General features: G+C 47.6%; 1 protein-coding gene across 1 annotated transcript; it reads right to left on the bottom strand.

Moving 5' to 3' along the window:
* Positions 1 to 252: 252 nt before the first annotated feature.
* On the bottom strand, positions 253 to 14,906 carry LOC141024994 (uncharacterized). Its single transcript, XM_073500557.1, has 6 exons — positions 14,872 to 14,906; positions 14,393 to 14,433; positions 13,520 to 13,707; positions 1,261 to 1,644; positions 1,019 to 1,171; positions 253 to 926 (listed from the first exon to the last, which is right to left on the bottom strand). The coding sequence occupies exons 1-6, from the start codon at positions 14,904 to 14,906 to the stop codon at positions 849 to 851; spliced, it is 879 nt and encodes a 292-aa protein (XP_073356658.1). The 3' UTR covers positions 253 to 848.
* Positions 14,907 to 15,657: the final 751 nt, after the last annotated feature.

The following is a 15,657-nucleotide window of genomic DNA, read 5'->3' as shown; positions in this document are numbered from 1 at the left end:
ACAAGAAGAGTATGTCATTTATGAGCTAACTTACGTGAAATGGATCATATATGAGCTAACTAAGTTGAAATGGGTCGTTTATGAGCTAGCTAAGGTGAAATGGATCATTTATGAGCTAACTTAGTTGAAATGGGTCGTTTATGAGCTAACTAAGGTCAAATGGATCGTTTTTGAGGTAACTAAGGTGAAATGGATCGTTTTTTAGCTAACTAAGGTCAAATGGATCGTTTTTTAGCTAACTTAGGTGAAATGGATCATTTATGAGCTAATTTAGTTGAAATGGATCTTTTTGAGCTAACTGAGGTGAAATGGATCATTTAAGAGCTAATTTAGGTGAAATGGATCGTTTTTTAGCTAACTTGGTGAAATGGATCGGTTATGAGCTAAATTAGTTGAAATGGATCGTTTATGAGATAAACTAGGTAAGATGGGTCATTTTGGAGTTAACCTAGTTGAAATGGGTCATTTTAAAGCTAACGTAGGTAAAATGGATCATTTAGGAGCTAATCTAGGTAAAATGGGTCATTTTTGAGCTAACTTGGATGAACTGGATCATTTATAAGGTAACCTAGGTAAAATGGGTCATTTTAGAGCTAACTTAAGTAAAATGGATCGTCTATGAGCTAACTAAGCTAATTAAAGCTAAGTCTAGGTCTTTATGCATGTGTTAAGCAAAACACTAGATAAACTTACCAAGATCCAGGAGGTGTAGGAGCGGGGTGGCTCGTGTCGGTAGCTGGAGAAGGATCGTGCGATGCTTGTCTGGAGTTACGCTGCACCAAAGATCATTTCCAATGTCTTGTTAGCATGATGACACTCAAATGTTAAGACTAGCAAGTAATGTCCATTCAAATAAAACTCACCGTGGTCCCAGGAGCAATCACTGGCATCGGCGGAGCGGTCTGACCTGTCTTCTCGCACACAGACTGCACATTTGGTTTCGACGACTCAGTCATACTAGTTAGTAATGAGACAAACACTACATGAATGTTTTGGCTAATCTGCAGAAGAAACTTACCACAAGGAGCTCGTACATGGCCCTTGCCTGCATGTCATTCCGTGCCCTCTCCTCCTCCATCATCTTTGTCGTCCTCTCCTCCAACTCCCGCTGCCTCTCCGCCGCCTCCGCCAGAAGTTTCTCCGTTCGATCTCTCTCACTCTGTATAGCAGCCTGCAACACCACTCACATGACCATTTGTAATCATTGATGGAAGCGCACACAATGTAATGGAGAAAGATAACTGAGTACGTATCACTAACCTTGATGGCGAGTTGCACTGGCCGTTCACGAGGCCTTATCTCAGGAGCGGAGCTCGACTGACGCGCCTTGATCTCCGGGAGAGTGCTAGGACAACGGATAAGTCCATCTCCAATGGCTATGGAGCCATGGGACCTCCCGCCACCAGATATCATCACCAGCTCTGGATCAATGGGACCCTGGCTCGGGTTAAAGTCCTCCCCTTTCCTCGCCTTCCCCTCATCTCTATATCTCACGAGCTTGTTGTGGGAGGAGATGTTGGTGAAGTTGTTTGCATCATCGAGGTCAGACTGAGAGAAAGCCTTGACTTTCTTGAAAGAGGCAGTGTGGGCCATGGCATACAGGTCGTACACCTCTGGCACCTTATCCACCTTATTGTGGCGTGCCTGAAAGAGAGAAACAATGTAAATTAGTAATTAAAGGGCTCAAGCTAGCATGATGAATGAATTGCATGAATCATGAAGCAAACCACATACCCAGTTGCGCCCGAACTGATATAAGTTGGAGCTGCCTTGATGGTGTGGCACACCTTCCATTTGGGCACGTTTGTCCTTGGCCTCGTTGTGGAGGGCTAGCCATTCTTTTGAGCACCACTCATCGACCAACACCTCCCAACAATCCATCCGATCCGCACACCATCTTGGAGGCGCCTAAGTTAGCAAATAGAAACTTGAGCGCTACGGCTAAGAATTACTAAATGAAGGAACTTAAGTAGAAGGCCTTAAGAATTACCTTCATGTACTGCTCCTTACTCAGGAACTTATCGCGGCACGCCGGCTTGGTCTTCTTGATACCACGCAAGGCGTAGTAGTCTCGAACAGCCTGCACCTGAGCCTCGTGCCGTAAGTTCTGGAGTAGGCGCTTGCAGACGTTCTCGATAACATGTGCCGCGTCCTCCTCGTATCCCTCCTCACACCTGTAGAATGTCTGCAATCAAATGAGACAATATTGATTAGTACAATTAATAACTAGCTAGTTGAAGATTTTTAAATGTGTAAAGGAGAAATTACCCAGAACGTCCTGATCACCATGTCTTCCCTCGTGTCGCACACGACACCGTCGATAATGACATCCGGCGGGGCCGGGGCAGCCACGTAGTGCTCCCAGCTCAATCCAAGCTCTGGAAGCCGACCCTCACCAGGCAACGTGACAAACCCCGGGAAGTTTTGCCGGAAAAGAACTCCAAGGACGGAGTTGGGCCGGCAGACACTATGATGGTGGTCCCAACCCCTGCAGCATGACAAGGCCAACGCATTAGTTATTTAAAGAAACGTGAATGCACAAGGTACAAAAATATTAAATGCACTTAGGTACCTCTCCCCATCAGGGAAAATCAACCACCTATGCTCGCGGGTCGCCGACACGGACGGGAGCCGTGTAGCACCACGCTGGTAGACGGTGCCCCCCTCCTCCTCAAGATCAGTCGGCTCCCCGCCATCATCAGCATGGCCACTCGGCTCGTCGGGCTGATCCGGCCAGGTACCCCATCCGGACGTGTGCTCCTCCGGGGTCTCGTGGGCCGAACTCTCGTGGGCCGAAGGCCAGTCGACCCGAGGCTCGTGGGCCCAAGACCCGTGGACCGGAGGCTCGTGGACCGGAGTCCGTGTAGCCTCCTCCTCGGACGCGTCCACCCTAGCAGTCACGTGCTCGGGTGAAACAGCTGGGGGTGGCGGCGAGGAAGGCGCCGTAGCAGTCACCCTACCTCCTCTCCCGCGACCACGTGCCCCACCTCCTCTCTTCCTACCTCGTCCCCTGCTGGGCACCGCGGTCGACGAAGAAGGGCCCGGCGGTGTGGCCATACTGTCCAGCAACGCTCGGTGGAGAGGTGCGTCTGGAATGGAAGACCTCAGACCACGCGCCGACGAAGAAGGGGCCTTGGCGCGCTCCCGACCAGCGCCCACCATCTTTCAACACCTGCCATGACAAACAGTAAACGAAATTAGTACAACATAAAAAGAAGACCGACATGAATAATAATATGTGTATCACTTAAGTGTATCATCATCAAGTACAACATTAAAAATTTTAATACCTGACACTACTAATAATCTCGATCAGTATCATCAATAAATGCATAATCATCATCATCACTATAATCAATGACGGGCTCATAGGGTTCAGTGGCATCAACATGTGCAAGGCCACCTTGACGTAATCGGTCAAGCAATGACAGGTCATCCGCAGCAGTAACCTCTTCTTGTTCCGGCTCTTCTTGTTCCTCCTCTGGGGTGATGTCGGATTCACTGTCGCTGTCTACTTCAATGTTTTGGGGTGAAGTATAGCGGTTCTTGAAACGCTTTTTGGAAAGACGTGTCTCTTGGAAGAATTCTCCTTCATATGTGTCTGGGTTAATGTGAGGTTCATAATCCTCTTCCTTTGGGGGAGATAGTCTAGCACGTGGCGGCACTTCATAAACGACATCCCAACCTTTCAGATTTGGATTAGTTTGGCAGGCCCACGGTAGATAGAATACTTGGGTCGCCTGTTGAGCCGTAATATAGACATCAGGAACATCTAAATGGGTGCTTTGGTTGATTTCAACTAGCCCTATATGTTCATGAGTCCTTCTAGTCTCCTTCGGCTGAAACCAATAACATTTGAAGACTACGACATTCGGTGGGTTTTCACCATAGAATAGAAGTTCATAAATTGCTTCAACTCTCCCATAATACTCGGTACCTCCTTCGCCGATAGCAGATACACAACAATTTGTAGACTTTCGGTCGGCCATAGATAGCTCTTTGCCATAGGTACGAAAGCGATACCGGTTGATGTCGTATTTGTCAAATGAACGGACCTTATAGTCAAAACCATTAGCGACTTGTCTCAATTCGGCGTCCATAGACTCTGAACTAGCCTACAAGTTTAATATGAGAGGATTGTTGCATTACGCACAAATTAGCAAATGAAACCGGGATAGCCGCCTGCAAATTAGCCTACAAGTCTAATAGAAATTACCGTTTGTTTGAACCAAGAGATGAAACCGGGATAGCCGCCTCCTTGCTTTGCGAGAAGCTCATACTCTTCGACAGAATCCTTTTGGATCACCGCTCCATACGAGAATAAGGCGGCGTATCGACTGTATGAAATATCCAGGAATAAGAGCAGTTCAAAGAAAATAGAAGTTGCGAAACTATGTACCGAGAACTTACTCGATGTACGGCCGCACTTCTATCAGGTTGTTGAAGATATACAACGAAATGGTCCGCCATTGTTCGTTATCCAAAGATACTGGATTTGAAACACTAGCTGGTGCGAGATTCCCTTTGAATAGGCTGAGGTTTGATCCACCCTTTTTAGGGTCGTCAGCATTGTACTGAGGCTTCGGATTATGCAAATGACGATTTTTGGCTTCGTAGTGTGCTGTCACGAAGTTTGCCGCCTCCTCAGTGATGAATGCCTCAGCCATCGATGCTTCAATTCTACGTTTATTTTTACATTTTTGTCGAAGCGTCTTCTGCATCCTCTCAGTTGGTTAGCACCAACGATTTTGCACGGGCCCCCCCAATCTTTCCTCGGTCGGGAGATGCAAAATCAAATGTTGCATTGGATTAGAGAAGCCCGGTGGAAAGATCTTCTCTAACTTGCAGATCAACTCCGGCGCCAACTCTTCCATTTCTTCTAGCACGCCAGGCGATAGTTCTTTCGCACAAAGAACACGGAAGAAATAGCTGAGTTCTGCCAGTACTAGCCATTCATCCTCAGGGATGAAGCCACGCAACATCACCGGCATTACCCGCTCAATCCATATGTGCCAATCATGACTCTTGAGACCAAATATCTTCAATTTATCAAGACTGGCTCCCCTCTGTAGATTCGCTGCATACCCATCGGGGAACATCAACTGCATTTTCACCCACAAGATAATTTCCCTCATAGCTGGCCTTCCAAGATTGAACCATGCCTTTGGCTTCGTCCAGTTCTGCTTTCCTTTCGGTTCTTTCATGTTTTGTAACGGCCTATCACATAGCGCCTCCAGATCGACTCTAGCCTTAGTATTATCCTTTGACTTCCCATCTATGCCGAACAATGTACCAAAAAGTGCCTCGGCGATATTCTTCTCAGTGTGCATCACGTCGATGTTGTGTGGGCAAAGGAGGTCTTTGAAGTAAGGCAGATCCCATAAGCATGTTTTGTGAGTCCAGGCGTGCTTAGAATTATACCCCTTGAAGTACCCTGGACGCTCTAGATCTGGCTCGAGAGCGTTTAACTGATCCAGGGTCTGTTGGCCTGTGAATGCAGGTGGTGCAGAGTTTTTGACAACTCTACCTCTGATGAAGTTCTTCTTGTCTTTCCTGAACTTATGGCGAGGATTCAGGAACTGTCTACGCATGTCGAAGCAAGAAAACTTGCGACCGGCCTGAAGCCAACGAAACTCAAGAGCTCCCTTGCATGTGGGGCATGGGAACCTTCCATGCACACACCAGCCAACGAATAACGCATACGCCGGCAAGTCATGCGTCGAGTACATGTACCAGACACGCATTATGAAGTTCCGTTTGCTATAGGCGTCGTATGTCTTGAACCCATTATCCCAGGCTTCTTGCAATTCGTCCTTAAGCGTTTGCATGTACACATTCATATTTTTCCCCGGATAGTTGGGCCCTGGAATTATCAACGTTAGGAAAATGTTCTTTCTTTGCAGAATCTGTCCGGGGGGGGGGGGGGGGAGATTGAGTGGAAAGACAAATACGGGCCAACAACTGTATTGGGCTGCTGTCATACCAAACACACTGAACCCATCCGTGCTGATGCCGACTCGAGGATGCCTCGGATCTGCCGCTTTGTCACCACGTAATTCATCAAACTTTTTCCACGCAACACCACCCGATGTGTGTACAATCATCAGATTCCCATGTGCATCTAGTTCGGTTCTTTTGCCCGTTTTGTGCCATGTCATCTGTCTGGCCGTCTCTTCGACCATGAAAAGACGTTGAAGTCTTGGTACGATTGGCATATACCGAAGAGCACTAATGGGGATTTTGGTCTGTGTCTTCTCACCCATACCATTGTCTACCACAACATACCTGGAAGACTTGCAAATGGGACAATAGTTCAAGTCCGCATAGTCAAGCCTAAACAAGACACATCCTTTCTCACAGGCATGTATCTTATCATAGGGCATCTTTAGTGCACGGAGGATTTTGTCCGACTGGTACAGGTTTGCAGGCATTACATGGCCTTTGGGTAGAAAGCGTCCAAATACTGTCATCATTGCATCGTAGCATTCTCTGCCCAAGTTGAACTGAGCCTTCAGAGCCATTACTTGTGAGATGGCATCCAACTGACAAAGCTCAGTGTGCTCTTGGAGCGGACGTTTTGAAGACTCCAACATTTCATTGAAGGCCTTTGCAGATTCCTCCATCTCCTCGTCCGAATCCCGAGCATCATCGAAGTCTTGCACCATGTTTTCCATCCCGGTACCATGCTCGTCGGTGCGACGACGATCCACCTCAGCTCGGTCACGTTGGGAAGACTCACCATGAAATGTCCACACCGTATAATCGGGCGTAAAACCACTCTTCTGCAGGTGTTTGCCCATTTTAGCCTCTATCCTCTTTTCCCAATTGCCGCACCGTAAACAGGGGCACCAGGTTTTTCTCTGGCCATTTGCAAATGCGGCTCGCACAAACCCGTTGGTTTTTGTGAACCATTCAGTGCTCCATTTGTTCTGACCAGTGTGACCGGTGTACATCCACGCACGATCACTCATCTTGACTTTCAGAGCTACTAGACACACAACAAATATATATATATATATATATATAATTCACCATGTATATATTCATTAGTTGATCTACTTTGTCAATTTTATTACGTCCATGCAACCTACACTCTAATAGGTAATGATAGGTCCTAATCCCACCCGAGTATGTTTAGATTGGGTTCATTTTCCCATGCTATGCTCCGGATCCTACGCAAAATTTCGGCAGCACCTCCCCGCTGTTCTCCTGATACACGTCTCTGCAATAAACAGAGAGGATGTGTACCCGGAGAACAACAGGGGAGGCACTGACAAAATTTATGCGTCGGATCCGGAGCAAAGCATATGGGAAAACGAACCCAATCTAAACATACTCGGGCTGTCCATGGATAGCGTTGGACAATTCGAAAGAATCAAAGTTATAAATATGCAAATGCATGCATATTTATAACTATGACGCTTTCGAACGGGAGACACATATTGGTTACGCATACTGATGATTCAAGACACATATATAGCTAGCTATCAAGTTTCATCGGAATAGATCAAATAATTAATGGGGGAGGAGGACATGTCATTTGTGCTCACCCACGAACGAAGGGGCAGAGCTCGTCAAACGCACGGCGAGGTCGTCGAACACCAAACCTCGCAGCGATGAAACGACTGCACATTTAAAACTACCCGATCAACACAATTATATATGATGTTTTTCATAACAAAATCGAAAGATATATGACCTAACTAATAATTCACAAATACATGAGCCCGTCGGCTTCTGGAAGGCCAAAGAACACCTTTTCGGGAGGTGTCGGGGGTCGGGGTGTCGTGTCGGTCTCGGGGTGCCGTGTCGGGGTCGGGGTCGGGGTGTCGGGTCGGGGTGCCGGGTCGGGGTCGGGGTGCCGTGTTGGTGTCGGGGTCGGGGTGTCGGGTCAGGCTCGGGGTCCGGGTGTCGGGGTCGGGGTCGGGGTCGCGGGGTCGGGGTCTAGGGGTCGGGGTGTCGTGTCGGGGTGCCGGGTCGGGGTCGGGGTGCCGTGTCGGTGTCGGGGTCGGGGTGTCGGGTCAGGCTCGGGGTCGGGGTCTCGGGGTCGGGGTGTCGGGTCGGGGTGCCGGGTCGGGGTGTCGGGTCGGGGTGCCGTCTCGGGGTCGGGGTGTCGGGTCCGGGTGCCGGGTCGGGGTCGGGGTGCCGTGTCGGTGTCGGGGTAAGGGTGGGTGTGGTGTCAGGGAGTCGGTGTCGGGGTGTCGTGTCGGTGTCGGGGTCGGGGTCTCGGGGTCGGGGTGTCGGGTCGGGGTGCCGGGTCGGGGTCGGGGTGCCGTGTCGGTGTCGGGGTCGGGGTGTCGGGTCAGGCTCGGGGTCGGGGTGTCGGGGTCGGGGTCGGGGTCGGGGTGCCGGGTCGGGGTCGGGGTGCCGTGTCGGTGTCGGGGTCGGGGTGTCGGGTCAGGCTCGGTGTCGGGGTGTCGGGGTCGGGGTCGGGGTCGGGGTGTCGGGGTCGGGGTCTAGGGGTCGGGGTGTCGTGTCGGGGTGCCGGGTCGGGGTCGGGGTGCCGTGTCGGGTCGGGGTGCCGTGTCGGGTCGGGGTTTTTTCCTTTTCTTCTTCTTCCTATTCTTCCTTTTCTTCCTTTTCTTCCTTTTTTTCCTTCTTCTTCTTCTTCTTCTTCTTCTTCTTCTTCTTCTTCTTCTTCTTCCTCCTTTCCTTTTTCCTCTTCTTCTTCTCCTCCTCTCCTCTTTTTTCTTCTTCTTCTTCTTCCTCTTCTTCTTTTTTCTTCTCCTCCTCCTCTTCTTCTTCTTCCTTTCCTTTTTCCTCTTCTTCTTCTCCTCCTCTCCTCTTTTTTCTTCTTCTTCTTCCTCTTCTTCTTTTTTCTTCTCCTCCTCCTCTTCTTCTTCTTCCTTTCCTTTTTCCTCTTCTTCTTCTCCTCCTCTCCTCTTTTTCTCTTCTTCTTCTTCTTTCCTCAAACTAAACTAAACCTAAAACTAAAACTAAAACTAAAACTAAATCTAAACTAAAACTAAAACTAAAAAGGAAAAAAACAGAAAAAACAGAAAAAGGAGGGGGGCTCACCTGGGGCAGGGCCGGTGGAGGAGGGGGGCGGGGCGGTGGAGGAGGTGGCCGGGGCACGGGGGCGGCCTGGGGCGGCGGGGGGCCGGGCCCGGGGCGATGGGGCGCGGGGCGGTGGGGGGCCGGGGCGGCGGGGGGCCGGGGCGGGGGGGGGGGGGGGCGACGGGGCGGTGGGGCGGCGGGGGGCCGGGGCGGTGGGGCGACGGGGCGGCGGGGGCGACGGCGCCGGCCGGTGGGGCGGCGGGGTGGTGGGGCGACCGGGCGGCGGCGAGTGGTGGGGGCGGCGGCGCGCGGCGGGCGGCGGCGGCGGCGGTGGGGTGGGAAGTGGTGGCGGGGCTCGGCGAGGAGAGAACAGAGTAACGGGCGGGGGGTACGGGCCGTTAGGTAGTGTCCTCTTTGCCGTCCGCCACTCTCTGCCGTCCGCCCTTTTGCCTCTTTGCCGTCTGCTGGCAGACGGCAAAGAGGTGGGCCGTTAAGTATTTTCCAAATGGGCGGGGGGTGGGGGCCACCTCTCTCTTTGCCGTCTGCCAGCGGACGACAAAGAGCTCGCAGATGGCAAAGAGCTTCTTTGCCGTCTGCCATTTCTTTGCCGTCTGCTTTTGGGTAGCTGATGGCAAAGAGCTTCTTTGCCGTCAGCTAGCAGACGGCAAAGAGCTGGCAGATGGCAAATTAGCTGATTCCAGTAGTGGGGGCGGCGGCGCAGGTCGGGGGCGCAGGACGGGGGCAGGATTGGGGGGAGAGAGGTGTGAGATTGGGGAGGATTTGGGATCTTTTAGTGGGGGAGAGTTAGCAATGGCGCACCTTTTAGAGATGCGTCATAAACATCGTGATAGCAATGGCGCACCTTCTCCTGGTGAGGCATTACTAACATTTTTTTTGGATTTTTAGTTGCATGTAATAATTTTTTAGAAAATGACCATAAATTTTAAAATGTTAAGATATAAGTAGTTATTACTAATTTTCAAATACTTGTGTTGCAAAACATTTGTGAATTGGTAAAACATTTATGAATATGAAAAATATCATCAAATTTGAAAAAATATTCATGAATTCAAAAAATGCCCATGAAATTTAAAAATATTCATGAGTTCAAAAAATATTAACAAATTCAATATTTTTTGTGAGTTAGAAAAATGTTTGCAAATTTAAGCAGGAAAAGGAACACTGAAAAATAAAATATCAGAATAAACATAAATAAAAATTGGTATATTAATGGCGCACCTTCCAGGGGTGCGCCATAAACACCGTGATAGTGATGGCGCACCTTCTCCTGGTGCGCCATTACTAACTTTTTTTTGGATTTTATTTGCATGTAATAATTTTTTAGAAAATGACCATAAATTTTAAAATGTTACGATATAAGTAGTTATTACTAATTTTCAAATATTTGCGTTGCAAAACATTTGTGAATTGGTAAAATATTTATGAATATGAAAAAATATCATCAAATTTGAAAAAATATTCATGAATTCAAAAAGTGCCCGTGAAATTTAAAAATATTCATGAGTTTAAAAAATATTAACAAATTCAATACTTTTTGTGAGTTAGAAAAATATTCGCATTTTCAAAAAATGTTTGCAAATTTAAGCAGGAAAAGGAACACTGAAAAATAAAATACCAGAATAAACAAAGAAGCCCAAGGTGGCTGTAAATGATGATTTGCAACAAAACAAGAGGGAGAAGAACAAAAATTAAATATCCAGGAAGAAGGCGTGGTCGATACTTCAACTTGGTGATGGAAAAGTTACAAATGGAAGGTAAGTACAGACAACATTAATCCCCACTATTTTGAACAAAAGAGGTTACTGGATAGAGGACTAGAACAGAAGAAATGCCATTTCCATACTTCAACTTAGTTGCATGTAATAATTGAGCTTGCCACTGATACACACGCGGTCGACACGTCGTGATTCGATCTTAGCTATCTTTTCACAATCTTCTTGCCTTTCTTTTTCGCAAATGGAGTTCTTCTCTTGAACGGACGTCCTTTAGGTAGGGTGGTCCTGCTTCTTCTTGTGGTGTATGGTACTTCATCGTCGTCGTCATCTTCCATCTTCGGGTCGCCGTACTTGTCGAAGTCTTGCTCATTGGCGACTCCATCCATTCCGATGATGTTCCTTTTGCCTCTCCTCACGACAACACGACTGGGCTTTGACGGGTCGGTAATGAAGAAGCATTGGTCCACTTGGGAAGCCAGTACCCATGGCTCATTTTTCGCGGTGACGTTGGCGCCCGCGGTCTTGGATTTGGCTTCGGGTATAACCATGGTGGTGAAATACCGGTCTTCTTTTAAGACGCTCTTGGCTCATCTGACACGGAACGTCAGGACCTTCTCTCCAGCGTAGCTCAGCTCCCAGATCTCCTCGATCCTTCCGTAGCATCTGTCCTTGTCGTTACCGGTGTAGGATTCCATCGTTACCCCGGAGTTCTGATAATCGCTCTTCATGTCCTTTTCCTCGGTGTAGAATGTGTAGCCGTTGATACCGTACGCCTCATAGGTCATCAGGTTGTGCTCGGCGCCCTGTGACAAGGCGAATATGAGTTTTTCTTCCGCGGAAGAATCCTCATGTAAAGGGTACGACAGAAGCTTGTCCTTGAACCAACGCGTGAAACATGAGTTGTGCTCTTTGATTATATCTCCGTCCGTCCTCTGTTGGCCTCGGTCATTGTACGTCTTCTCAATAAAGGTGAGGAGGACGAGGCAGCCGAGACCAAGCTTGGTAGAGGTGGAGAGAATGAAGTGGGGAAAGTGAGTGTGGTAGGTGGCTGTCGAAAATATCTAGCTGCTCTCAGGTTACCAATGGCGCACCTCCTAGGAATGCGCCATTGGTAACCAGGGTTACTAATGGCGCACCTGGTGTGTGGTGCGTCATTACTAGTTCTGAAAAAAAAGTAAAAAAATGTTAGTAGTGGCACACCGTGGGTGTGGTGCGCCATTACTAGTTTTGAAAAAAATATATAAAAAAAATTGTTAGTGGTGGCGCACCGTGGGTGTGGTGCGCCATTACTAGTTAAAACTAGTAATGGCGCACTATACCCTGGTGCGCCACTGCTAAGTCTGGGAAGGGGTGTGGGGCCAGGATAAAACTAGTAATGGCGCATCATACACCAGGTGCGCTATTAGTAATATGGCCATTAATGGCGTACCTGTATCTGGTGCGCCACTGCTATACCTGGTGCGCCATTAATGTGCATATGAGCTATAGCCGTTTTCCTAGTAGTGTATCCTGGCATATATATTTGTTAGCAATAGAAGAGGTGAAGTTTGACTACGTTTTGTATATATCAAGTTACAAGAGGCTGGTGTACCATCCAAGCATAGTACATAGTAATAGCAATGATGCAAACATAAAAGTTAATTTCAGTATCTGAATATGAACCAAGAAGTTGTTTCCCTTTATTCTGGAGAGCTTACTAAGATTACATGTGATATTTATTCAGTCATTTAGTCAAAGCAGATTCCTAGCTTAGTGATCTAGCAATAATTGAGATACAAATTACTTTAGCCTCCAAACATATCACAATAAAAATAAAAAGGGAGGCAGGAAAGAGAGCATACATATTAGTATCACTACACACCATGGTTATGGCAGGAAGTCTAAATGTGACGTCCAAATTAAAGACCGGAGATAAGACATCTTCCTTGTGCAGTATTTTACTATGATTGATTTACATATCGCTTTAACCACCAAGCGGACCTAATAAAGGGAGGGAAGAAAAGAGAGATCATATAAATTAGTATCCGTACACACTACAACTATTGCAAGAAGTTTACATGTCAGTACAACATCCACATTAAAGGCTGATGATGAGCACATGAAGAAAAATGCTAATTATGTTTTTAGTTCAACTTCACCAAACAGACAAAAGCAGCATGACAAGCTAAAGCCTAATTAACATAAATTTTAATCTTAAATTACACGGTGAACTATTTCTGAATATTTATGTACTAACTGAGCAAAGGATAACATATATTTTAGGTCATAGAACTGGATGACTACATCTATGGAGAATGATTGGCAATTGACATTTTAGAAGCGATACAAAAATATTGATAACAAGAAACAACAAAAAGTAGTACTGACCTTGGCAGGGTAATCTGATTTGGAATAATAAAGTGAAGGATACACACGATATACGAGTGCTACTCCATGTCCTCCTACTCGCTCCTCCTTGAACCTAGAGAGGACGACAAGGCCAGCGGTGGCTGAAGGGCTGAAGCATGGTCTCCATCTTGATGGCAGCGTGCCTGGGGACGCCACTTCAACTGGCCATGAGAGGGGCACCACTGCTTGACGTCGAGGTCAAGGTTGGGGGAGCCCGAGCGCATGCATTCACTCTCAAACTCCTCTGAACCGGACTGTCTGGACCCAAAAACTTTGGCTATCAAGGTAGAGGAACCGCCAGCTCAGCCTGGAATAGATGTATTTGATGGAACCATAGAGATGTAACTTCACAGATTGCATCTAAAGTGAACTACTACAAACCGATACCTTTAGCATACCTCAGCTATAACACTCTTAATAAGCTGCTCAGCCTTGTCAATACTCACATGAGTTACAAACAATTCAACTGGACGAGTCATGGCATTTGAAAGAACATCTGCATCCTTTGTAAAAATTTTGTTGCACTTGAGCTCATTTGCAGATTGTCTCAGCGCATTTGCTCCGCAAACTAAAGTATGATCTCTACCTTGTAGGGTGTAGGCTAGCGGTTAGAAGTATGCATTTTCTTTTTTTGCCCAATGGACATTTTTGGGTTCATTAGCATTCTTTTGGGTTTATTGACTTCTACCAAATTCTGAAATAATCTGTCAAATTTATGCAAAATATAGGGACAGTCTCACTGCTCTCAGCGTTAGCAAGAAAATACTGCCCTGGGTTCATTTGTTAATTGTTAGTTTTGGAACTCAAGTATCTGCAGAGTATGAACTGCTGCTTCTTCTCCTTTTCTGAACAATTTTTGCCATGACTTTGCAGGCAGAGCAAGGTCAGGCCTTGTGGTGCTGGTATGTCCTTGGTAGGTGTGTCTGGAGCTTGTCGTATTAAGAAGAGTTATCTATGCTTAGTCACATATGCTGTGTCTATTGATAAATGGGCATTCCAGTTCAAGCTCAGGTCAAGTATAAGAGATGAACATAACAGCTGTTTTACATAAGATAAAACAGAGAAATTTCAAGGGATGGCTGGTGTTGTTGTGACTACATATATAACATGGTGGCATTTGGGGGCAAACGGTCTGAAGATTCAGATAAGATTATTGAAGAAATCTGGAACAGGGAGTGGGGTTTACTCCATATGGATCAGGTGAGATCTCCATTCTTTGACAAATTAGGCTTGCAAATTTCATTAGCCCATGACAAATCATAATAGTGTACATGCGCATTTTCTTATTTGATTTTGCAGGTTCACGTTGTCCCTGCACATATGTTCAGACAAGTCATCAGCATTAGCATGTCCAACTGCAAGATTGGTCTTACTGGTTTGTGCACTAAACCCTAGGTACAACACACACATGGATAGAGTGGGGTGGGGTGTCGTAGAGATTAACCTGTGGGTTGCCTTCCACATGCGGTCGGCTGGCGTCCTCCCAGGCGCCATTCGCCACCGCGCCTGCGTCGGCCTCCTTGAGGTTTCTCTTTTGTCCGTCTTCAGCCTCGGTAGCCACTCAGGACGCCTCTTCCTGCGTGGAGGCGGCGGCGGCAGGCTCGATATAGCATCTTCCTGCATGACAGCGACGACCGTACTCTGGGGCTCGGCCTCTCATGTTCCTCTCCCATTCAACCATCTCGGAGACCAGATCGAGCAACCGACTCATAGAAAATAGGAGACGCAGGAGGAGGAGAGGTACACAGACCTGTAGAGGATGGTGGTGACGTCGGCCGCCGCCATCGCGAAGATCTGAGCGGCTCCACTCCGCATGGTGTGGGCGATCTGTTTGGCTCGCCGTTACCATTGTCGTCACTCTATCTTCCTCTCTCTGCGGCAACAAGGACAGCGGCAACGCACTTGGAGGGGTTGGGGGTGTGGAGCGTGACGTGGTGCCGGGAGGGGAGGGGAGGGGAGGGGAGGGGAGGTTAGTGGGGGCTACGAAGACGCGGAGCAGAATCACAATCATACATTCGCCATCCGACGTTAGCTCATGCCAGTGAACTAGAAGCTCCTAATTCGGCCGCGGGAATAGCGGCCCAGGACAGCCGGCCCAGTATCAGCCCGCACGGGGGAAAAGACTGCCTTGGACGGCCAAGAACCGCTCGGACACGTGATCCGACGGCCTAAATTAGTGAGTGCGTAAGAGGGCTCGAAAAGGGTTCGGTTATACTGTCTTTAATGGATGGTTGTAACATATACCTAGCATCTTGTAAAAGCTTCTTAATATCATCGCGTCTCCTGTTCCCAATACTGGTAAATGAACATTATTAATATAATTACTGGGTATACAACTACCAACAGTACCATCCTACGTACATTGTTGGAAGATGCTTACTGTACTTATTGCTCGTCATTCGTGACATGTAGCCAACAAACCTGCAGACCAAATAATATTTCCTCTTAAGGGGTGATCGTAATATATAACTACCAAAAGGGTAGTAATAATGTATAGTTATAAAAAATTGCCCTCTTAATATCCTTTTCTTATATG

Source organism: Aegilops tauschii, chromosome 1, assembly GCF_002575655.3.
Source record: "Aegilops tauschii subsp. strangulata cultivar AL8/78 chromosome 1, Aet v6.0, whole genome shotgun sequence".
Lineage (NCBI taxonomy): Eukaryota > Viridiplantae > Streptophyta > Magnoliopsida > Poales > Poaceae > Aegilops > Aegilops tauschii.
Note: the sequence above shows the minus strand (reverse complement) of the source record. Positions and strands in the feature narration are given on the sequence as shown.

Coding starts and splice junctions, on each gene's coding strand:
- LOC141024994 (XM_073500557.1), bottom strand. CDS start 14,906: ATGGCGGCGGCCGACGTCACCACCATCCTCTACAG. Junction 14,434..14,871: donor GTCACCACCATCCTCTACAG/GTCTGTGTACCT, acceptor ACATATGTGCAG/GGACAACGTGAACCTGCAAA. Junction 1,172..1,260: donor CAGTGCAACTCGCCATCAAG/GTTAGTGATACG, acceptor GTGGTGTTGCAG/GCTGCTATACAGAGTGAGAG.